This window comes from Amblyomma americanum, chromosome 6, assembly GCF_052857255.1.
Source record: "Amblyomma americanum isolate KBUSLIRL-KWMA chromosome 6, ASM5285725v1, whole genome shotgun sequence".
Taxonomy (NCBI): Eukaryota; Metazoa; Arthropoda; class Arachnida; order Ixodida; family Ixodidae; genus Amblyomma; species Amblyomma americanum.
In genome coordinates, this window is record NC_135502.1 from 18180569 (window position 1) to 18204436 (window position 23868).

General features: G+C 43.7%; 1 protein-coding gene across 1 annotated transcript in view; it reads left to right on the plus strand.

Annotated features, from left to right (window-relative positions):
* The window catches only part of LOC144136397 (cell adhesion molecule DSCAM-like), a 118265-nt gene that overhangs the window by 75037 nt on the left and 19360 nt on the right, over positions 1–23868 (plus strand). The window contains exon 3 of the mRNA XM_077668682.1: positions 3600–3710. Coding sequence (XP_077524808.1) covers positions 3600–3710 — 111 coding nt within the window. The remainder of the gene's footprint in view (positions 1–3599; positions 3711–23868) is intronic.

Sequence of the window (23868 nt, forward strand, 5' to 3'; positions counted from 1 at the left end):
AAAGAGGACATTTGAGAATTTCATTTGACGAAAACAACTTTCAGTTCTCGCATTTCATGAGAAAAATGCAATTTATAGGGCAAAAATTGTTTAGCATTCCTCGTAAAAACCACTGTGGCACGAGGGAAATTATTGGTATCGCAATGCCGAAGGTCTGCTTGACTAGTTAAGACTTCGTTAACTGCAAAGCACAAAGTAAGCTGTCCTGAGCACTGAATGTTTTTGTATACCAATGTACATCCATTTCCCGTTGTTTACGACACAATGGCGGGATATACCCATGAGCCAAGCGTTTTCCAAAAATACTTCCGCTTGAGCGGAACAACATGCCTTTCATGGTTGAGCAAAAGAGCGGCTCGGCGAGAGCTCACTTGCTGAAGCCCCTTCTGGGGTTGTTATGTAACTCTTAATAAGTAAAGGATATAAATCTAGAAAGCGATTCTGTGCCTCAGACAGGCACACAAGTGTTTACAATTGTCAAGGTTCTACAGAACCTGAAACTTTGAACAACTCCTCAAAACGGCCCGAATTCACGCTTGCACTGACGGACGTGGTCGTGCTTTAAAGCGATAAACATCCAAGCATCATTGCATCTGGTCGGGCATCGTAAACTTGAAACAGTTCAGCAGCAGGCTGCGTTTTCATGAGCCCGTAATGAAGCGGGAGACCCATAATGCCCGAAGAAAACAGAAGCTGACGCAATATGCGAATAATCGCCCATCAAAATAATGAACACCCGTGTAATCACCAAGCCCTTGTTCACCCGCCTTAGGGGATATCAGCGATGCGCTCTCCACGTGGTTGTCGGGGTTTTCGACGAGTGTATTGGTTGTACAGGGGTTGGGTGGTGTGTCGGAGCAACGACCTCTTTCCTGGCGCAAAGTGGGAATACGGTGATTTCACTCCTAATTAGAAACAAATCCGATAATCAACGGCTGAGTACAAAAACATCGCACTGTGAAAGAATTTTTAAACATTTAAAAACAAACCCAACCTTCGCTGTTTACCTTCAAGCGCATGCAAGTACGAACTTGCTGGAAATACTCCAACACAGGGGTGCTGAACTTTTAGCTTTATCTGGAAGCGTTGGGCAACCCGTCAGTGCATTTGCTTTTATTCCGTATGCGCAAGGTACGTTTTATGTTGCGTTTTCACGTCTGACTGTGGTATAGTACAACATTCCAGCTTTCTGCAAAGTTTATGGTAATTCCTGTGCGCTTTTAAATTTCACCATCTGTGCTTCCATCAATCCCTTGCTTTCAATTCGGGTATGGAAGCTGCATGGTGGCGATCATGTATAGCCTTGCTTTATGCACTTTTGTTCGAAGAATATAATCCACACAGATGCTTTTGAATCCCAAAGGTTTCCTTTCGGGGTTGCGCAGTAAGAAAACTCTGCAAATCTCACACACTGTCACCAGGCATAAGCAATTTTGTTTCCTGTGAATAAACTGTTAGGCTACCACCAATGAAAGAAATGAGCGCAAAAAACAACACAACGCGTGTCGAGTTTATGGCACTCTACAGCATACCCATTTCTAGGAACAGAGAAGTCAGGAAAACCAGCCTGCAACATTGCTTTGATGCCTTTTATGACGACAAAACTCGCGTCACGGCGAATCTTTATCTTTGATGCCTGCTTTTAGTGGCGGAGATCCTAGACTGCGTGCACGCTGTGAAAAGTAACTGCTTCACTTTGAAAGCCCGTCATGGATGGCGCAGGGAAAAGTGGGAAATAACTTTTGTTTTTTAGTTTACAATCTCTAGAAAAAGTGGAAGCATTTTACACGCAATTTTAAATGTAGTAAAAAGTGCCCGACTGCTTGCAAGCATTTCTAGCCAGCTACTGTAGGCTGATATGTTAGAAACAGCGTTATTAAAGTCTACGTCCAGATGAATTTTAGATTTTCTGTGGCCATAACCTGATAAAGCCCCTCTGCGGGCGTTATCGCTGCTCAAATTCGGTTTGTCTCAGAATTTTTCAGAAAAGGTGCAAGTGCGAATGCGCTTCACGTGTTTTCCTTGCTTCTATCGAGCGCCTGCTCTTGCGTGGAGCTCAAATATTTATTCGTTAACCAAACCGTGAAACTTTTTCCTTTCCTAAGTGATATCTTTGTTCGCTACATTCCGTATTACCATTGCTTTGGAATATATTCTGCTGCGAGCGGATAACTCCGCGAGGAAAAGAATCTACAGAAAATCTCAAACGCACAACAAAGCGCACTGCTGACAAATCGTCCTTGCTTTGTGTGATGGTCGCGTCAGCCCACGAAAGGGAAAGATGAGGTGCACTAGAAGGCTTGTGGAAATTCTGGGCCCAATCCTCTTATTACGCAAGATTGCGGTATGCTGTGGAGTAGAAGACACCTGTTTCTTGTTTGCTTAAAATGAGTTTTCTGATTTCTAACCTTGCTGGAGCTAGCAGTGGCGAAGGCCTGCACTGTCTGATGTGAACTGTTCAACTCTAAATGAACGCAGGTCACGAAAGATGCTTGGTTAGCAGTATCTTATGCACTGAGCTCGTGATACTCGCTCTTTTTGTCTCCCGTTTTGTTCTCTTTGAAAAATAAAATGTGTCTAGATGGTATCTGTGGTCGTTCACGATGTTTGTTCATCGCGTGGTATGACAGGAAGAAAATCACATAACACTGTCAGCTGCGCACGGCCCTTGAAAAACAGAGCTCGTGGTGATCGCGCTGTGCCCCTGTTCTCCTGCGCTGTAGATCTATTTCATAACGAAACAAACGTTCCAATGAATCATTTTATTTTGCCGTCTTAACTGTTACTAGCTCTTCTCAGTTTTTATGCCGTTGGCGATGGCGTCCGCAAGGCCACCACCGGGCGCTCAACGCTGAAAGTGCACTTGCCACCTTTGAGCTCAGCAACTCCTATCCAGCCCCTCCTGCACGCCCCAGCATCTCCTGAATACGAGTAGGACGAGCTAACCACTTGATCACCGTTGCGATGGGCTAGTGGTTAGCGCCTCCACTCTAATATGTATTATTTTCTTCGCGATCGCAAGCCAGCCAAAGCTTGGTCAGTCGCGTTATAAACTCGTAACCATCCTGTTATGTTTTTAAACACATAGCTCAAAAGTGCAAGTTAATAATAATAATAATAATAATTGGTTTTGGGGGAAACGAAATGGCGCAGTATCTGTCTCATATATTGTTGGACTCCTGAACCGCGCCATAAGGGAAGGGATAAAGGAGGGAGTGAAAGAAGGAAGAAAGAGGTGCCGTAGTGGAGGGCTTTGCACTTCGACGGAAAGTATAGCATCTTCGCCAACTCTTTGTTTATTTGTTCCTAGTCTTCGTAATTTAAACAACTTAGGTGTCGTTAAGCCTGCCGAAACAGGGAAAGAACAAAAGGAAAAATGCCTTGAATGATGCTTGGGCTTCTTGTTTCTTTTCCATCTTTTCCATGTCCTGAGCGTACCATCAACTTCACTATTTTATCAAACTATTGGCGAAAAATCCTTAAATATGACGCGCATCATTCTGTTATATAAAATAGAGACGCTAAGGGCAGTGTTTGATCTTACTTATTCTGCTGCAATCAAGTGTCTTACACCTACTTTTCACATCTGTTCTTTCTAGTGCCTCCTGCAGAATTTGTTATCAAGGATGCCAGCGGCAAAGTAGTACGAGACTTGGTTGGTCCCTACACGGAAGGTGATAACCTCTTCCTCGTGTGCGAGATCATTGGAGGTGAGTGATACAGTTACACTCTCTTTCAGAAACAATATTTTAGAATGATCTCGCAGAATATGTACGATAAATCACTGCATGTGGCCACCTATTCGCTGCAGCATAGGCGCGTGCGTCAGCGGCCTGACAATCTCGCTCTCTCTAACCAACCATGATGAACAGCTTTGGAGGATCTGCACTTTGCAACGCCTTCACACTAGGCCTGGAAACTCTCGCAATAATAAATAAATTAAAATATTAAACATAGAAAAGGCAGGCTGCATCAGGCTACCAGCGTAAACTTTACTTATTTTACGGAACACGATGCAGAAACCTGCACTGACTGCCTAGACGCCCAATATCTGGTTTGTTAACTAAAGATGCCACACAGCACAAGCATCATAACATTAGTGATAATAAGCAAAGAAGTCTTGAGAGTAGCATATCATGAATACAAATAGCCGTTCATTGAATGCAAACATACCATCGAGACTTCTGTGAGAGTTACCAGTGCCTTAACACCAAAAGTGCCCGGTGTTCTGTCCTCCGGGCTATTGCCGATGCGCGACTGTATTTTGCAAGTGCAGCTGTGGGCTGACCATAACATGTGCTTCGCCGCTGCAGTACATTAGAGGGCGGGCTTAATAATCTTGAACGTCAGTAGCCTTCCCAGCGGTGACATCAGACGTAATATCTATCTTAAAACATAATGAACAGTGCTACATAGACGAAAACAGATGGTCACCGAGAGGCATGATGCTTTCAAGTAACTTATTAGTCGGTCAACGGCACGTAGATAGACAGGCAGAAATATGCACGAAAAATGAGGGCAGGGATAGAAATCACGGATAACTGCATATGCTTAAAATGATCTGGGAAAGTAACCTTGCCCGTAGGGATCGATAATTTTACGTTGTCATCTGAGATATGTTCGCCTAACTCCATCGCTGATGTACGTGAAGCGTGATTCTGTCACCTAAACGCATCTATGCTGTAGGACGCCGAACAAAGTAAGTTAAAACTGTAGCGTCTCTCTGTTTCTCTCACTCTGTCTTCGCCTATACATCAGTCTTTTTTCTATCTCGTGAAAATAACCTTCATTCACTGCTTTTTGATCAACACGACATCGAGGTCAAGTGTGTTTATAACGTTGCAGGTACGGCGCTTTACAGTGCGTGACTAATATCCATGATATGATGAAACGCTATAAATAGTGCTCAATCTAAGTTTTAAAGTGGTCATGGCACCATTTTTCAGACTCAAGCTGTTTACTGCATGTTGTTCGGCATGTATCTTGAAACAACTGGGCCAAATAGCTCATTTGCTGTGTAACGTGCCTGATGTTGTATGCAATGTTCAAGTGTTGCCTGGTTTGAGCGACCACAATATTATTCTAGCAGATTTATTAGTTCACTATGTGAAGGTTGCAAAACCACCTAGGCGAAAGATTTATGTCTACAGCAGGGCCAACTACGAGGCGATTAGCGCTGCTTTCGATTCGTTTTTTCCAACTTTTGATGAACTCGCGGATAACTTAAATATCGAACAGCTATGGAATACATTCAAACAGAAATTGTTCGAATTACGTGAAGCTTTTATTCCATCAAGCGTTATATCAAGTAAGAGAGCTCGAGATAAACCCTGGTTTAACACAGAGTTACGTGCCCTTGTTCGCAGACAGCGACGAATGTATCGAAGATACAAGTTGTCTAAATCGCCAGAGTGTTTGGCCTTGCTGAAAACAATAAAAATGAATTCAGAGAGAAGTCTCACATCGCTAAAGACTTGTATTTTTCGAATTTAGGAGAAAAACTTGTCAGAGATACCAAAGAATTTTGGAGATATGTGAAGCGTAATGTTAAGGATGACAGCTCAGTACCTACTCTGAAAAATGATGAGATAATCATCCATGATGATGAGGCTAAAGTTTAAATGTTTAGCCGTTATTTTTCATCTGTGTTTTTGCCACCTAGTTCACGTTCTGTCTGTTTTGCATTACCTCTTGAAATAGATTGCATGCCGGAAGTTACTTTTTGTGTTGACGGTGTGCGTAAATTATTGAAGGATTTGAATCAGGCTAAGGCTTGTGGCCCTGATGACATTCCTGCCGCAATTTTAAGGAATTGTGCGGATACATTATGTCTGTATTTCACCCGGCTGTTCCAGAAGTATCTTAATGAAACCGACTTGCCTGCTGATTGGAAGGTAGCGCGTGTCGTGCCCATACATAAGAATGGTATGCGAAACTCCGTTCAGAACTACAGAACCATTTCCTTAACCAGCATAACCTGTAAAATTATGGAGCATGTAATATATAGTTGCGTTATGGCCCATCTCACCAAACACAATCTCCTATGCACTAGTCAACATGGTTTCAGGCGTGGATTTTCCTGCAGTACGCAGCTGGTAGAGTTCGTTCATAATTTGGCATCGGCAATCGATAAGCAACAAATTGTGGACTGCGTTTTCTTGGATCTCCGCAAAGCATTTGATGTTGTCGCGCACAGTCTTCTTCTCTCCAAATTGAAAGCGTATAACCTGGATTGTAAAGCAATTGCGTGGATTGCAGAATATCTGTCGTTACGAAGGCAGGCTGTTGTTCTGAACGGTATTTCTTCACAGTATGCACCAGTTACGTCGGGAGTTCCCCAAGGCTCAGTATTGGGACCACTTTTGTTTTTGCTGTATATTAATAATATTTCAGTTGGCATACAGTCTTCATTCAGGATGTTTGCCGATGATTGTGTTGTTTACAGAGTAGTAAATTCCACTTCTGATTCACAAATCCTGCAAACTGATTTAGATACTGTGGCAGACTGGTGTGTACGTTAGGGACATGTCCTTAAATATAAACAAAACTGTTCACGTCACCTTCACAAGAAAACGTGCTAATCATCCGTATAGGTATAGAATTATTGATTTTACTCTCAACATAAGCAAGTCATTTAAATATCTAGGCGTCTTTTTTACATCGGACTTACGATGGAATAAGCACATTAATTATATTGCGAATAAGGCAGCGTCACGTTTGGGTTTTCTACGGCGGAATTTTAGCCATTTACCAAGTAACTTAAAAACACCGCTGTATTTCAGTTATGTACGCTCCATACTTGAATATGGATGTGTTTGCTGGGACCCACACACATCTGAGCGTGTAGGAAAATTAGAGAAAATTCAGAATAGGGCAGTTAGATTTGTTCTTAGTAATTATAATTGGCAAGTTAGTATGACGGAAAACAAACGAAAACTTAACTGGCAAGAGTTGAAGGACCGTAGAAGGTACATCAGATTGAAATTTTTCCATGAGATTTATTATTCAAAAACTTGCATAAACCGCGAACAATATATCCAGGCACCTCATTATATATCAAAGCGACTGGACCACTGCTTGAAGGTCAGAGAATTTTTTTGCAAGGGTGACGTCTTGCGTTATTCTTTTTTTGTTAGAACTGTTCGGGACTGGAACATTTTGCCATCGAGCATTGTATGTATTACATCTAACGAAGCATTTTTCCATGTACTGCAATAATGGCTTTATACCTATAAATGAACTCTGTACCCCCCTGCTGTAATGCCCTGCGGGGCGATGCAGGTAACTAATAAATAAATAAATAAATAAATAAATTTGCTGCAGCGCAAAACTTGTAATTAAGTTTTTAAAAGTTCTCCTGAACCATGCGTGCTAGAGATCAATGACGTCTTAAGCCGACGGTCTCGTGCTTGCTCGCGACTGATAGACTGAACTGCGTGTAGTGAGCGTACGGGAGGGTGTTGTTCGTTGTTCAGGCTAGGGGCGCAAAGGGCTGAAGCGAGTAAGTTGGGGAGCAAGCGCTGAGGACCCTCACCCCAGGACCGGGAGACAGACAAGTGAGGCCCGTGTTGTCCCCTTTTCTGTCTAACTTCTGCCCGGTATGGGCGACTTCACCGCAGTGTGCCATGGCCGGTGTCGATCAGGCGCGCTGTGCTCCGCACTGACCGTGCGCGCGGCAGTTTTGCAACTGACAACGGCGCTGTCGGGTCACGACGTCACTCAGCCTGCTTCAATCTGGAGGATGGGATTAGCTGATAGCTTCTAATTGCAGTTTATAGCTGAAATGAGCGCATAGAGTCCTGCTTTTTTCTCCAGTTCGCATAATAACATGGTGGCTAGTAGCCTCAATGTGAAACTACGATTTATTGGTAGACGGTGTCATGTCTCCTTTGAAGGAGACATTAAACAGAGCCGGCAAAGCACAAATATGACTAAATATAAAATAAAATGAAAGTAAGTTCTAGCGCTGTCAAGCGGACGCAGATGGCGACAGACGAGTCTCGCAGGACGATTTTCGTTTCAAGTTTCAAGTGTCGCTGTTGTCGTAGTGGTGGACTTGGGTGTGATTACCTTCTGAGAGAGCCTTAAAAGCAGAGAATGTGGCTTGCCGTTGCGAACGACATAAGGCCTGTCGATGTTCCTTCTGCGAGAGCTGCAATGGTAGTCGGGACGTTATGCAAACTTATTTATTTAATTTGTTTATTGCGGAACACCGCAGACAGCAGTGCTGCCCAAGCAGGACAGGGTTACAAAAGATAATTTTTAATAATGAAGTTTTGCTCATTGCATCTACCGGAACGTAGCCAAGATAAGTATGTAAAGAATACTCAAAAGAATTTACAACATTACATTCAACAATCGAAGCAGACGTCGTTTGATGGCTCACGGTGACGGTACTGACGTGTTATTTATTACTTGTGCAGAAGACGCCCGGCCCCTCAATACGCGATGAAGACAACAAAATATTTGTCTGCCTATGTCAGGCACCAATCTTGTTACCTTGCTTTTTTGTTAGCTTGCTTTTTCTCATTGAGTTGTTCTGAAGTCTAGGGCTGTGTTTACGTAGATTGACATGAAGTTGTAGCTTAAATTGCGTTCATTTTCTTTTACGGAGGTTTGTTTGGGGAGAGGCGGGGGATAGGGCAGGGGGCATACGTCAAGAACGCTTTTACCAAAAAACCTGTTTTCAGGTGTCTGTGAATTAAGCTTTGAGACTTTTTAGTTACTTAAAACTTGTACTTCCCTGTTGGCGTGACTTCTTTTGTCATTGTTGTAATTATTTATCTGGTGGTCGTGACGCAGCGCATAAATTACAACGAAACGATAAGTGCCGACTACCACGACAGGTGTTTCCGATATGTCAACAGGATTCTGCAACGGTGGCTTGCAATGGAATAACATCCCCCGTTTTGCTTTGGCAAGAAGGAAGTCAGGGAGGAAGTCCTTTTTGCTAGGAAGCAAGTTTCTTTATTTTTATATTTACAGTAATGTCGTTTACCTCATCGTTCCTGGGCGTCACGCGTGTAGTATTAAAGAAGCAAACTTCTTATATGAAAGTGCCTTCGCCTCTGTGGACTACAATTTAGCTTAGTCTGCTAGTAATTAAGCAGGCAGTGTTACACTTTCATGGCTTTCAAGTAACTGAGGTGTGTGAGCGATATCTCTGAAAAAGGGTGCGTCTTCACTAGTTTTGTATGTCGCAAGTAACAATATACAGAAACATGTATTGTGCTGCATGTGTGTCCAAATTACAAGCTTATCGCTATATGCCACCGGTCGAAGCGGACAGAAGGTAAGCGCCTCCTCGAAAATATACGTACACGGCCGAAGCGTTTGATGCGGCAGAGTATTCGTTAGCATTAATCCGCCCCCCCCCCCCCCCCCCCCTCCACGGAGAAGCCGCTGCCGCTGGTGGGTTTAGACCGTGCGCGACGGTGGAGTCACTGGCGTGATCCAGTCGGTCAAACACCTTGTGACTGTACGTGGCCCCTCTCCACTCGCCTCCACCAGCCACCCGTTGCCTCCCACCCTCTCTTCTTCTCTCTGCTGTTTTCGCTCTCCTGCACTCTTCTCTGAAAGGAGAGAGAGGGATTTCCTCCTCTCCACTGTGTCACCTACCAACAAATTGTTTGAGACAGACGGACAGTTTTTTATAACATGTGGATTGCAATGCCAACGCAGTAAAAAACAACAAAACAGCACGGCACATTAGCGTCTTTGGTAGTACGGAAGGAAAGATGTACGTACATACATCTGGCTGCTAATCCGTGCACAGAAAGGAAGGTGTCAGGAAATTCGCTCATCTGTATAATGGAGCGCCCGGAAGTGATTGCGCCACGGGAAATGAGAAGGAAGCGGGCTCGTGCTGATATTCTGTGAGGAGAACGACACGAATGAGTGTGCAGGCTGCAGCTGTTGCCAAGGTAAGCACGTTGCCATGCTCCTTCCGATGGAATGGCTTTCCATGTCTCTACGGCAGAGAGGAGGCAGGAAGATGGGATTCCGGACAACACGAAACAAAATGAACACAGATCGAGTGGGAGCCTCAGTCCGCAAGCCAACGTTTTGAGAAGAGGACAAGACGAAAACAAGTCCACTTGCCGAAACACTGGCTAGCAGACCACGTCCTCCCCTCACCCTGTGTTCATATTGTTTTCTGTTTTGTCTTTCCACGTGTTAGAGAGGTACTACGAAAACAAGCCGGCTTCACAAATGTCACCGCCGGAAGAAAGGACTGACTACGTGTGCGACGGACAGCTCATGAGCTGCTGACACAACACGCCGGCATCCGAAATGTAATGCTGAACTGACGACGATAGGGAATGTGTCGGTCATGGTACCCAAACGAAAAAATGAAAGTTATCTCCTGTAAACCACCACGGTAAAGTGTCTGCAAATGTTACCGCCGTATCTGAGGCATGCTGCCGCAAGATTCCAGGCGCTGAGATTCGCGCTTTCTTGCAACTCAGTGCTGCCTGTGGCGAAAAATTGAAAGCACCGTCTGACTGGTTGAACAGGAGTTCGCGTGCCGTCACTTGTTCGCCCCAGCATCGCATTGAGAGAAAGTAAATAATCGCTTTTGCTCCGGCTTTCGTCCGTCTTTTGTTGCCTTTATTTTGATTTTTTTGTGTGTGAAGACCACCTGCAGTGCACAAAATACCATTACCTTCTTTCGATATTTCGCCATTCCTCGAAAATAAAGCTAAAGAAGGGAAGCCGAACGCGAACTTTTGGAATCCGGCAAAATCCTGTCTAAGATTTCTTGAAGGCGCTTTTCAGGGGTTTACTGAACGCAGGCAGGTGTAAACACTACGAGGCCAGTCTGACCCGGAAGACCAGCTCTAAGAAATAGAGCTACGAATAAGCCTCCATTTTTGTTGCTTTTCGTACAGGCATGACATTTTTAAAATTATTATTCGCTTTTTCCAAAGATGGTCGGAAAAGGTTGTTTTCTGAGAAGATATAACTCGCTGAGTTTATTCCGAAGCTGTCGGCTGCAGTTTAGTTCATCGGACGCATAAAGAGCCGAGCGCTTATCTTCGTACTACTTCCATGTTCTGCGGCACGAAAAATGGTCGTTTTAGTCCCTGATTGCTGAGTGAAGGGTGCAAATGGTTACACTTTACTACAGACGCCCTAAAACATGCATTACATTTATAAAGCCAGTCATTAAGTCCGAGTTAGCTTCAAGCCTATCTTAACTTGCAATCAACGTTCTCTGAACGTTCATTTCATGTGCATGAGGAAACAATTACTTGTGTACGCCATTACGTGCTTTGGTTCGGGTAATTAACGTTACAAACAAACAAGGAGAAAAAAGCAGCAGCGCCAAAAATCAGCATTCATGGGCTTTTAAAATGGCTTTGGGACACTTTTCTGTGAACTCGCAAACTTAGCTCGAGTCTTTACATACACACAAGCTAAATGTTACAGCTCCATAGGCAGTTGAGAATACAGAGTGACGCTCTAAAGTTGGTTTCTCCTTTCTTTAAACTTTTTATAACTCGCGGCCTCTTCGTATAACGCGTCTACATATACAGTCTTCAAAATGGCTCTTTATGAGATGCTGCGTAACGGTATTGTGACGTCTGAACGCAACTCCAGCTAAAAAAATCTCAAAATAATGAGCGGAGCGCTGCCGCGCAGCGGCTGCAGCAGGGCGCATCACATGTGCCTTGATTGTAACTAGCTTCGAAACGCCCTGATTTTCAATGCCAGCCAAATGAGCCGGCTTCGGCAAATCAGGCCCTCTCCTGCTACTGTTTCTTACCTTCTTCCATCCGCTAGCCTTCGTGCCGGACTCCGCACGTGCAATGAGAAGGAAAGAGCACTGCATACGCCGGCAAATCAGAGGAAAAACAATTGTTTTCATTTCATTCGCGAGGCTGGGCTTTATGGAAACTTCAGACTCTCAGCTCCAGGTCATTCCTGGCAGTCTAGTGGCCGGTGCAACAAAACCGCTGATTCAGGTCCGGCATAGCAACGCGCGTAAGTTTTTCGCTACTCGTGCGTTGTAAAAGAGCACCTCTGCTCTCGACATGTCGCGATGACGCCGCGCGAATGGCGAGCAAAAAACGGAAGAAAGAGCACCTAAATAGTTTTTTTGTGTTCCATTTTCTGTGTATTATCGCTTGAAAGCACTCACAGTGTCGTTTTATTGTTTCGCGATGGAATGAGACGGCGCGCAGCAGAGAGAATTACCGATCAAAAACCTGAAGGCTGGAAAAAAGTGATCACGACCATGGTCGTTTGTTCGAAGAGTTTATTCACAACGACTTCTTCCTTCCCAGTAAGCTGAATTTCTCTTGTGATCACCGATTTAATGTCACATTGATATGCTGTGGCAGTGGTTACGTTTTGTATGCACGGCGTCTTTTACAACCGGACTCGCCTTAGATATTCCGGTATTAGAGAAGTGTGGGGCAAAACGCGACAGAAATTTTCATGATCGAGACAATTATATATGAAAAAAAAAACAGTTGCTGCCAAATGATTCCCTACCGTCGTGGCATCACGCCTACAAATATGAAAGGTCAGCTCAATAGAAACACAGCAAAATTTAATGAACTTTAAAACTTCACAATGTCGCATTTTGCCCCAGCCCATGGGGCAAAATGATGCGCCCATGCAAAATCATCATTTTACTCATACTTGCTATGAATGCACACGAAGTTGGCTCCATGGACATGAAGGCAATCGTTGCGAGCCTATTCTAATGATAGAGGCTGTACTGAAACCGAACCCGGCACTGTTTTGTTCCATGGTTCAGTACAGTCTATGCAGTTATGCCGGTGTGCTCTGCATTTAGCCTACCTATACGTGACTGGAGTCCATGGTAAAGAAGGGTTGGTCAGATTGATCTCGACAATCTCGACTTGTGTTCGTCTGGGCGTAGAAAAGTTCACTTGTCGAAACGTTGGCTAGCATCCTCACGTTTTCCTTCCCTTGTTAACATTGTGATTACCTATATGTGACGTTTTTAGATAAATTTCTATGAAAGCGCGATGAATTTCCTGCCTTGCTGCCGTTTTTTTATATAAGTGAGATAGTGCTCTTTTGCTCAGCCGTCTTCAATGGGCGTGCGATATGGTTCGATTCGTAGCATGCGAACACGACGTTTTTAATGTGACTGAAGGCCGGACTGAACAGAGCTTGCTGCACTGTCAGACTGTGTTGTACTGTTCATGTCCGCCGGACAGTGCGCGACGCGGAGGTTCGCAAGCATTTCTTCACATTCTCTCTCATTTTCTTTGCTTTTCTGTGGTGGACGCCGTTGGGAATACCATAATGCTTGATGGCACCGGTGCTCGTTTGGTCTCTCCAGGTCTTCTTTTTAATGTTTTCTCAACGCTACTCAGCGTTCATGGTTGTTCTTTTGAAACCTTTAGACTATCTTTGTCCCTTACCAGGCTGTTCATAAATAGTCAAGCATGCATTTTGGATGACGATAAAAACGACAAGGTAGCAATACAAAAAAAAACGACGAAGAACCACTTCGCCTAAGGACTCGCCTTTGTGTGAGGTCAACAACGACAACAACGACTCGCCTTCAGACGCAGTCGAAAACAGGTCCCCACTGAACTCAAATGGCTGAACTCAAACTCCTGCCTACTTGGTTGCACAAAAAAAAAGCTTATTCGCGGCAGTAGGGCCCTTTTAAAGCCTGAAAAACAGCTGAGAATTATCAGTGTTAACGTTCGAAACCTTGTAAATAAGGGGGACGAATTTTAAATTTTACTGCTCGAGTACGATCCCCGCATACGCCTTATAAAAAAAATTGGCTACATAATGATACAAGTGATGACACCGTTTTTCCGCCCTCATACAAGGTATTCAGGTAAAACGGCCCTTAAGGGGCGGTGGCGTAGGTGTTATTATAAAAAACCAAATTGAATACGCCTTAATCGAAAACGTCCACGATACTGAATGTCTGTGTCTTAAGTTATCGCGCTGAGAACATGGTTTTATTTTTTATGCGCTTTATAGGCCTCCTAACGTCAACGATGATTACCTAGACAAATTAAAGATCCATATGTCAAAATACACAAAGAATAAAATGCTGCTGATCGGTGATCTGAATCTTCCAGGTGTTGACTGGGACCGCCTTCAATGCACAGGTTCTAAGAAACCAGTGAATGCTGTCTTCAATACTATGTTCACACATGACTTGACCCACAGTGTATGCAAGCCGACTCGTGAATGCCACAGTCGCGATTCCATATTAGGTTTGGCATTTGTACCTCGCGCCCTTACTTACTACACTGCATCGGTTGAGCAAGAGATTTTTGACCATCACCTTGTGAGAATTGCTGTAAAGTTTCACGCGCGCAGCGCACGCAAACAGCCACAAGTACGCACATTCAAAGCTTACACACGCGTTGATGACGCCCTCATAATAAACCACTTGGAAACATGCCTTATAGATTTTGATGGAACGGACGCATGCGCACTTTGGAGCAAATTCACGGAAATTTGTCATTAATGTGTAGATAATTTTGTGCCTACAAAGCGCAAAAATGTCCGTAAGCAAACGCCTTGGATGAATCGGAACATTAGTCTCCTTAAGGGCAAAATAAAACGGCTGAAAAAAAAAACGCATGCAACCTGATCTGATCTCGGAGCTTAGAGTGGCTCTCGTTGGCGCGGTACGCAAGTCAAAAGATTTTTACTTCAAAATATCTCTCCCAAGCTTCGTAAAAAATGACCCGAGCAAATTCTGGGGACTTATAAGGTACACCAAGAGAGCCGTTTCTGAAGTATTAGTTGCTGATACATTAGTAAATGATCAAAGGGTCGTTTCTCAGCATTTCAACGAATACTTCCACAGAGTTTTCATAGTGTCAGATTCATACACGCTTGATACTGCAGCTGCCTAATCCTCTGAAGCGAAATGTATTACATACAAAGGTGTGCTTTCAATGCTTCTCAACTTGAAAACTAAAATACCGTCCGGACCTGACAATATTCCAGACGTTTTTCTCCATAGATATGCCGAACCTGTTTCCAAGTTTCTTGTTATTATGTTTCCTACCTCTTTGTTATCAGCGAAAGTGCCAAATGAATGGAAGGCAGGCCGAATTGTGCCCATTTTTAAACAAATTGACCGACGCGTATTAAAGAGCTACCACCCTATATCATTACTTTCGTCCTGTTGCAAGATGATGGAGCATGTTATCGCCACTCGCATTAACGAATTTTTATAGTGTTACTCGGTACTAATAAATTACCAACACGGTTTCCGGAAAGCTTACTCTACCCTGACGCAGCTGGTATCCGTAGTTCGTTCCTTTGCCTCAGTGCTAGATAGTAATGGTCAGATGGACGCAATCTTTCTAGATTTTGGCAAGGCGTTTGACATAGTTCCCCACAGAAGCCTAATATTAAAACTATATTACATTCGCCTCGTGCATGTTCTTAATTCTTGGATAAGTAATTATTTAAATAACCGAAAACAATTCGTCGCTTTTTGTAGACAACAATCCGGCTGTTTTTCTGTCGCGTCTGGTGTGCCCCAAGGAAACACCCTGGGGCCTTTACTGTTTTTACTGTACATTAACGATATTGTCAATGAAGTTGTGCCCGGTGTTCAGATCAGAGTATATGCCAATGACTGTGTGTTATTTCGCGAAATCTCGAGGCCTCAACATCAAATAGATCTGAGTGATAGCGTCACTAACATAGTGAACTGGTGCAGTCGTTGGGGAATGGCTTTAAACCCGAACAAGTCTGTTTCTCTCTGCATCACTCGTAAGAGGAATCCGATAAAGCATGCATATATTATTGGGTCATCCCCGATTAAGGAAGTTACTTCGGTCAAGTACTGGGGTGTGACAGTCACTCATTATCTGTCATGAAACGCCCACATTGACAACATCAGTTCCTCTGCCTTCAGAAAACTATATTTCTTGAGACAAAAACTTCGAGATTCCCCTCCCAACGTAAATCTTCTTAGTTATCTACCTTTGCTAAGGCCAAAACTCGAATACGCGTGTGTAGTCTGGGTTCCGCATACGACATCTAACATAAAGAAGATTGAAAAATACAAATGAAGGCTGTTAGGTTTGTGTTCTCTAAATTTTCCAAAACCGATTCACCCTCCAAAATAATGCAGGGTCATGGTATCGCCCTTCCTGAGTGTCTTCGAAAAAGTTCCCGTTTAGATTTTCTTTCCCTCTTGCTCAACTGTAAGTTGCGACTTGAACCGTCATTATATCTATTCTCTCATCCCGCAAGAAGTACGCGACACTATAGCACCAGCCTGTTAGCACCATACTTCGCACGCACAAATCTGTTCAAATCATCTTTTTTTCCCCGCACAATAGCGGACAGGAACTCTCTATCCCCCACGGACCAACATTGACCTGTTTGACTTGAGCTATGCTTTGTAACTGTCTGCATATGTTTTATTTTGTGAACTGCAAGTCTCCATGTGATTTTTCTGATTTACTCATTCTGTACAGAGCCCGTCCTGCTTGAACCTAATTATAGTCTGCAGTATGTACATAAAAAAAATAAAATAAAAATAAAATATACAGAGCCATGAAACGCCGGCAGGGTTTTGGAGCATGCAATCAAACCATTACATGTATGTACTTCAGTGCCTCCAGAACATCGCAACATCGCGTTCTGCCCTGCATGTAGCTTGCTGCTAAAATAATTCTTGTCTTAATTACCCAAAAAGCCAAAATTCTGAAACTTTGCACCAGATAACAGGAATTACAAAGTGTAATAGCTAAATACTTGCCTTAATCTAGGATGCTAGGTTGATTAAGTTGCACAGCTTTCAAAAACCTGAAGCGCGGAATTTCACCCCTTTTCGACCGCTTCCTCGTTCACCACGGCTCACTACGCACTTTTGTTCTTTTTTTACATAGGTCCAATCTCGTCAACCTTGAACGCAGTTGCAGTGGACATGTGGCGGGCTTTAACACATAAATATCAAGTTATGATAACTGCTCAATGAAAAGCTATAGTGCGCTGAGTGACAAAACGTCGTATTTTTCGCCATGTCGCGTTCTGTCCAAATCTCTTACCTTCAACGTCTGTTTACGTTGCTATAATTGATGCTTGGCGTCGACGAATAAACAATTCGTTTTAGCAGCGCCGCACCCGACGAGTAAACGAACAGCGGCGTGCAAGCAGTCCTACTGTTAGCCGGCTGATCGATGTGGCTGGCATTTAAATATTGGAGGTGGTACGGTTACCACGTGAGATAAATAAAAAAATTAGGCTGTCAGTGCCTCGCTCGGCACCGCCGTTCATCAATCCTGCGGTGTTCGCACAAAAGGGCCGACACATGTAGACTAGTCGGCGGTGGGCTGATTCGAGAGAAGTACGTAAATAGCGCGCCACTAGGTGATGCTGCCAGGTTTGATCTTTGTCTTAAGAGAGCAGGCTGCTAGGTGAATCGGTCATAAATTACCACAAAGCTAACTGCGCACTTGCAAGCAAGGACGTGAAAGGAACACAACAATGGAGTCAGTCTCGAGTCAGAGCTTGTTGTTTTTCCTCCGCGTTCTTGTTTGTGTGTCCGGATTTGGCTTTGTCATACCTTTGTCTTGTTTTCTATACCATTCCCCAACCTCCAAATTGCTTCTTTTTGAATCCAATTTTGTTTGGATCGAGACACCAGTGTGATGTTTTATTCTAATGTTGTAATAATGATGAGTAATTTTGTTGTTGGCGGCACCATGCCTGCTAATTTACTTTCATTTAATTTTTATCGTACAAATGTGTGTACACGCCTGCCGTGGGGCTGTTATTCAGCTCGAAGTAATTATATATCAATAAATAAACTTAAAAATATTCTGCAAGTGCAGGTTTCAAACTGCCCACGCATCATGTTCAGATGCTGCCTTCCGTTCTCGACCTTGCCAGCTCACACGAGGTGCATCTGTCGGCTATCGGACATAGAAGTCGAATTGGCCTGCGAAGCCAGATTGGTACAACCCCGTCAAAAGTATACGGCTGAAGGGGCTTGCTTTTGAGGCCTGTTGTATGCCTCGTTATACATCCTCAGCGACTGCAACCTCTCGAAAGAGGAATGGCTTCGCGTCCTCAGTCCTGCCGGCAATATTTGGACTGCTAGATGTGCTAGGGAGCCCCGCTAAACAGCTTGAATTCTTTTGACGGGGCTGTACGTGTCAATCAGTAGCAGCGATAAGAACCCCCGCATACGTTGCCCTTGACAAACAGTTGTTTACCTTATCCTGGTGTGCGTGGAAGTGGATCTTCAAAGAAGAATGTTGAGAACCGACAGTTCCACGAGTCGTGTGACTCAGTGCGAAGGCGGATTGACACCCACAGAAGGAGTCAAAACCTTCTTTGTTAACAAGCTTAGGTAGCTGCAGCTTCACGGCGAGCGGAACCTGTTCACCTTTTCTCCTGTCATCATTTAATTCTGCGCTCACAAGGTAACTGCAGCCGCCTGCATAAAAACGAAGCGTTGCACCATCCAGTCGTTTGAGAAAAGTCGAAAGTTAAAATTATTAGCCATGCGGAATTAGTAAAAACGCAAAGCGCCGTGCCTCTAGCAGTGAATCAATGCTGAATACAGGTGCTTGCCCTTTCAGGAATATCGATAGCTCATGTACACTGGACTGCCACCGCGCCGCACTCTATGAAGGTCATTTTATCTTTAGATAGCTCTCGTGCGGCGCACGCTGCAGTCCGGACGTCTCTACACCTCGAGCAGGGCTTTGGCCTGGTCAACGTTGTTCGCAGCCCGATTTGGATGAGGCGATTGGTTCCGGTAAACAGCTCGCCTTACACGAAGTACCGCTACTCAATCCATATATTTTTGCTGCAGGAGATTCGTGAGAAATTTATTTTCATATCAAACGCTGCTCAAGCCGCGCCTTTTTTTAAAGGTGTTTCACGCTGTTTTATACACTCACCTATAAGCTCATCATGGGCATTATGATGCAGCGTTCTAAATGTCACCGCAGTGAAACAAGAACTCATTTTTGAAAGTTCTAATGATGAGACGATACCACAGTGACTGATACTAAGGAGCTAATAATAAAATTGATCAAATCTCCTGGGGCTCGAGCCTGACCGGAGGACTTTGTGCAATCACACGATAGCCTGATGATAGCAGCCTTCTTTTTAACCATGATTAGAGTTCAGAAATCGTTTTTCAAAAATCGATTTCAGAAATGCTGCGGCGATAAAGGCACTATTAGCATAAGAGGTAGTTTTGTGCAAATGGTTTTAAATACAGTAATACTGGGCGCTTAATTTGTTTTCAAGAGGGTAAAATATCGCTAGATTACAGTGATGCGTAGAAAATTACCCGGTCGAATTATGTACGATCAGAAGAGAATCAATTGATTTAAAACAAGTTTTGTCAGCGTTTAGATCAATTGGGTTAGTAATGCCACACGCAGGTAGACAAAGAAAACAATCGTAGTTTAAGCGAGAAAAGTTCTAAGGACTTTCCCCACTTTTATGGTGAGAACTTATTGACAAAACAATCCGGGGACGCTGAACTGTAATCTCGAGTTATCCTCAAGCGTATAAACAGTGCCAACAACAAAAGACCGGCAAGAGAAAGCGGATACGCAAGGATGAAAGTTTAAGGCCGCAGACGTCACCAATACCTCCCACTGGACATCGTGTGACATAACTTGACAGTAATCCCGGCTGCTTGTGGGCAATTACCGCAAAGATCATCGGTAGCTCTTGGCTTGTAAATACAAACCACCTGAATCTGACCACCCGCACAAAAGCGATGTACTCAGAAAGAGTAGTTTTCCAAAACGCCTCAATTTCTTGCTTGAGTTAGGTGTGCGGTGCAATGGCGACGAAAGGTTAATATCTGCTAGTAACGCGTGTTTAATGATCGCTAATCTCGCAACTGATGGGAAGGAAAAGTGGAGAGAGCCGGAAAGTAATTTAAAATGAAGAATAACGAGGACAGTTATTTGCGTGTACCGTTATTGACAATCGTAAGCCTGTTAAGGAAGACAGCACTTGTAACTCCAGCATATTCGGTTATTCCACATTTCAATATTGCGCTTCATTGCTAGAAGCATCAGACAGAGGACTCTACAGTTTTATTCAGCTCGATTTTTTTTTTGCCAGAAAAATCCCGATTGCTTCCCGAAAAAGGAATTTTTCCTGACAACTTGATCGCCCCGGAAGTAACTCTACTGTTCCCTAAAATGCCTTCTGGTACGATGTTTAGCGAGAATGTAGTTCTAAAAAAAGAGGTTAGTTGTGATTCGAATGCATTCAACGAGAAACACTTTAAAAATTTCATAAAACAAGGTGCTAGCCTAAAACATAAATACGAGTGCCTCGCTTGTCGTAGAGCCTGAAAACACGTTCAGATCCAATATCGCTCATTACGGCGCCAAAATAAGTCGCGGAATGTCACCGAAACGCAATTGTTATAAGCAAACGCTGAACTCTAATCTTTGCCGTGGCCGCGGCCAAGGCTGTCAAGGGGATCTTGACAGCATCCTGACAGCGCTATGCTCAAAGTGTCAAATGATTGCCCTAAGAGTGAACCTTCTTGCTTCGTTGTAACTGTCCATTGCTGTGAAGAAAAATTAACTCAACACACTTTTCCGCACGAAAACTAAGCACGAAGCGTCTGACATGTGAGCACATTGAGGAGGGCTTTCATCTTTTTATACATTCACCGTCACCTTTAAGGAGTCACCAACTTCTCCACCGACGTGAAAGAGTGAAAGAGTACGTTGCAACTATCGTATCTTTGCCTTGGCAGAGAGCCTAAAGTATAAAATGTTTTCTTTAGGTATAGAAATACTGCATAAAACACAACTTTATAACGAAGCTTTCAGAACTTTCAGCTCAATGACCTTCCATCCACCGCCCTGGCTGCCCCGGATACAAGAACCATCAAGGAAGACGCCGAGATGAGAGAATGATAGTAGGCACTTGTGCGTAGCTTGGGGTGAAAGTAGTCACGTTGTCGCAAATGCAAGAAACTCACTTTTTTGAGCCCTGTTCACACTGTACTCACTGAGCGCGAAGCTTTATACTTGCTGTGGTTGACAGTTTGCCATCGGGATTCTAATAAAATTGTTTGATATTAAAAATAAAAGATTAACGTAATGCACAAGAGACCTTTTGGCAGCCTTTATTCAAAAATTATGTAGTCTGCAGGACTTAGCCCAGCAATATGGCATGTATTCACTGCTTTTACTAATGCCAGAAAGGTGAGCTGTGCCAGACTACTCTGTCATGTTATGAAGTTAATGACATTTTTAGGCAATTATCAGCTGCGCTGATAATCATAGTAACGATTCTAGGTTATATATCCCGCCTCAACAGTGTATGAGGTGCGCTGATACCCTGATGTTACGCTGATACCCTGAGGATACTTGATGTTCATACAATGAACGTTAATCTGACAGCCATCATTACGGAGTGCGCAGTAGAAGTGGGTGGTAGGAAAGTTCGACAGGATACCGGAAACTATCTCAGGTGGCGAAAGACCTGATTAAGAAACGCCAAAGCATGAGGGCGTCTAACCCTACCGACAGAATAGAACTGACAGAGCTATCCAAGTTAATAAATAAGCGCAAGGTAGCCGACATAAGGAAGATTTATATGGAGAGAATCGAGCATGCTCTAAAGAACGGAGGAAGCCCAAAAGCGGTGAAGAGGAAACTAGGCATAGGTAAAAACCAGATGTATGCGTTAAGAGACAAGGAGGGCAATGTCATTAGCAATATGGTTAATATAGTTAAAGTAGCCGAAGAGTTCTACAGAAATTTGTACAGTGGCCAATGTAAGCAGAACGTTAATCAAAGATACAGTAGCGCACAGCAATACGTCATCCCTCCAGTAACGAAAGAGGAAGTAAATAAAGCCTTAGGAGCAATGTAAAGGGGAAAATCAGCCGGGAAGGATCAGGTAACAGCAGATCTGTGGAAGGATGGAGGGGAGATCGTACTAGAAAAACTAGCCACCCTGTATACGCAATGCCTTATGACCTCGACCGTACCAGAAGCTTGGAAGAATGCAAATATTATCTCAATTCATAAGAAGAGAGACGCCAAGGACTAGAAAAATTGCAGACCGATCAGATTACTATATGTTGCCTACAAGGTATTTACTAAGGTAATCGCTAATAGAGTCAGGGCAACCTTAGACTTTAATCAACCAAATGATCAGGCAGGCTTTATTAAAGGTTATTCCACAATAGGTCATATTCACACTATCAATCAGGTGATAAAGAAATGCGCAGAATATAACCAAACTCTATATATAGCCTTCATTGATTACGTGAAAGCATTCGACTCAGTGGAAACCTCAGCAGTCATACAGGCATTGCTTAATCAGAGTGTAGAAGAGCCTTATGTTAAAATACTGAAAGATATATAGTAACTGCACAGCTAATATAGTCCTCCATAAAGTCAGCAATAAAATTCCAATAAGAAAGGGCGTCACGCAAAGAGATACGATCTCACCAATGCTATTCACCGCCTGTTTACAGGAGGTATTCCGAGGCCTGAATTGGGAACAGTTGGGAATAAGAGTAAATCGAGAATACCTAAATATTCTGCGATTCGCTGATGACATTGCCTTGCTGAGTCACTCAGGAGGTGAACTGCCAATCATGATCAATGAGCTAGACAGGCAGAGCAGAAAGCCGGGTCTAAAAATTAACATGCAGAAAACCAAAGTAATGTTCTACAACCTAGCAAGAGAACAGCAGTTCACAATGGCAGCGAGGGCCTGGAAGTGGTAAAGGAATACGTCTCCTTAGGGCAGGTAGTGACAGCTGATCAGGATCATGAGAGGGAAATAACTAGAAGGATAAGAATGGGGTGGAGCGCGTGTGGCAGGTTCTCTCAGATCATGAATGGCAGTTTCCGAATTTCTCTCAAAAGAAAAGGGTACAACAGCTATATCTTACCGGTACTCACCTACGGGGCAGAAACGTGGAGGCTAACGAAAAGAGTTCAGCTTAAGTTAAGGACAACGCAGCGAGTCATGGAAAGAAAAATGATAGGTGTAACGTTAAGAGACCGGAAGCGGGCAGAGTGGGTGAGGGAACAAACGCCTGTTAATGACATCCTAGCCGAAATCAAGAGGAAGAAATGGGCTTGGGCAGGGCATGTAATACAAAGGCAAGACAACCGCTGGTCCTCAAGGGTAACGGAGTGGATTCCAAGGGAAAATAAGCGTAGCAGGAGGCGGCAGAAGGTTAGGTTGGCGGATGAGATTAAGAAGTTTGCAGGCAAAGGGTGGATGCAGCTGGCAAAGGACAGGGTTAATTGGAGAGACACGGGAGAGTCCTTTGCCCTGCAGTGCATGTAGTAAGGCTGATGATGATGATGATGATGATGATGATGATGATGATGATGATGATGATGATGATGATACCCTAGAGCTTCTTGTTACCTTGGCGATAGGGGATTATCACGATTCTTCTGAAAGCATGCTGGCGCCATGCAGACATACACGGTGTTTTTCCTAAGACTTTACACAATTTTTAAAACTAGGATTTTTTTTAGTTAAAAGAGCGCTGTTGTCGGCATAGCATTTCCAGCGGTGTAGTACATCGGAATATGACTAAGACGTGCTAACTAGCAAGATCTTTATCTGATATTGAATAGTCAACTTCTCAACTATTATTGTTAGGCTCCTTAATTATTTAAAGGCGTGTAGCCCAGCGTAAATAATATCCATATCAGTTTTTAGAATTTCAATAACGCGGATTTCCTCGGCGCTGTGGCCCATCAAAGTTTGGCTATTTCATCGAGTTACGTGCACTGGAGTGGTGCCTGTGCCTGCAAGCTAATCGAAAGCGCATCTATTTTGGCGCGATATAGCCAAAATTTGTTGGGCCACACCGCCGAGGGCAACCGCGTTTTAAAAATAAAAAAA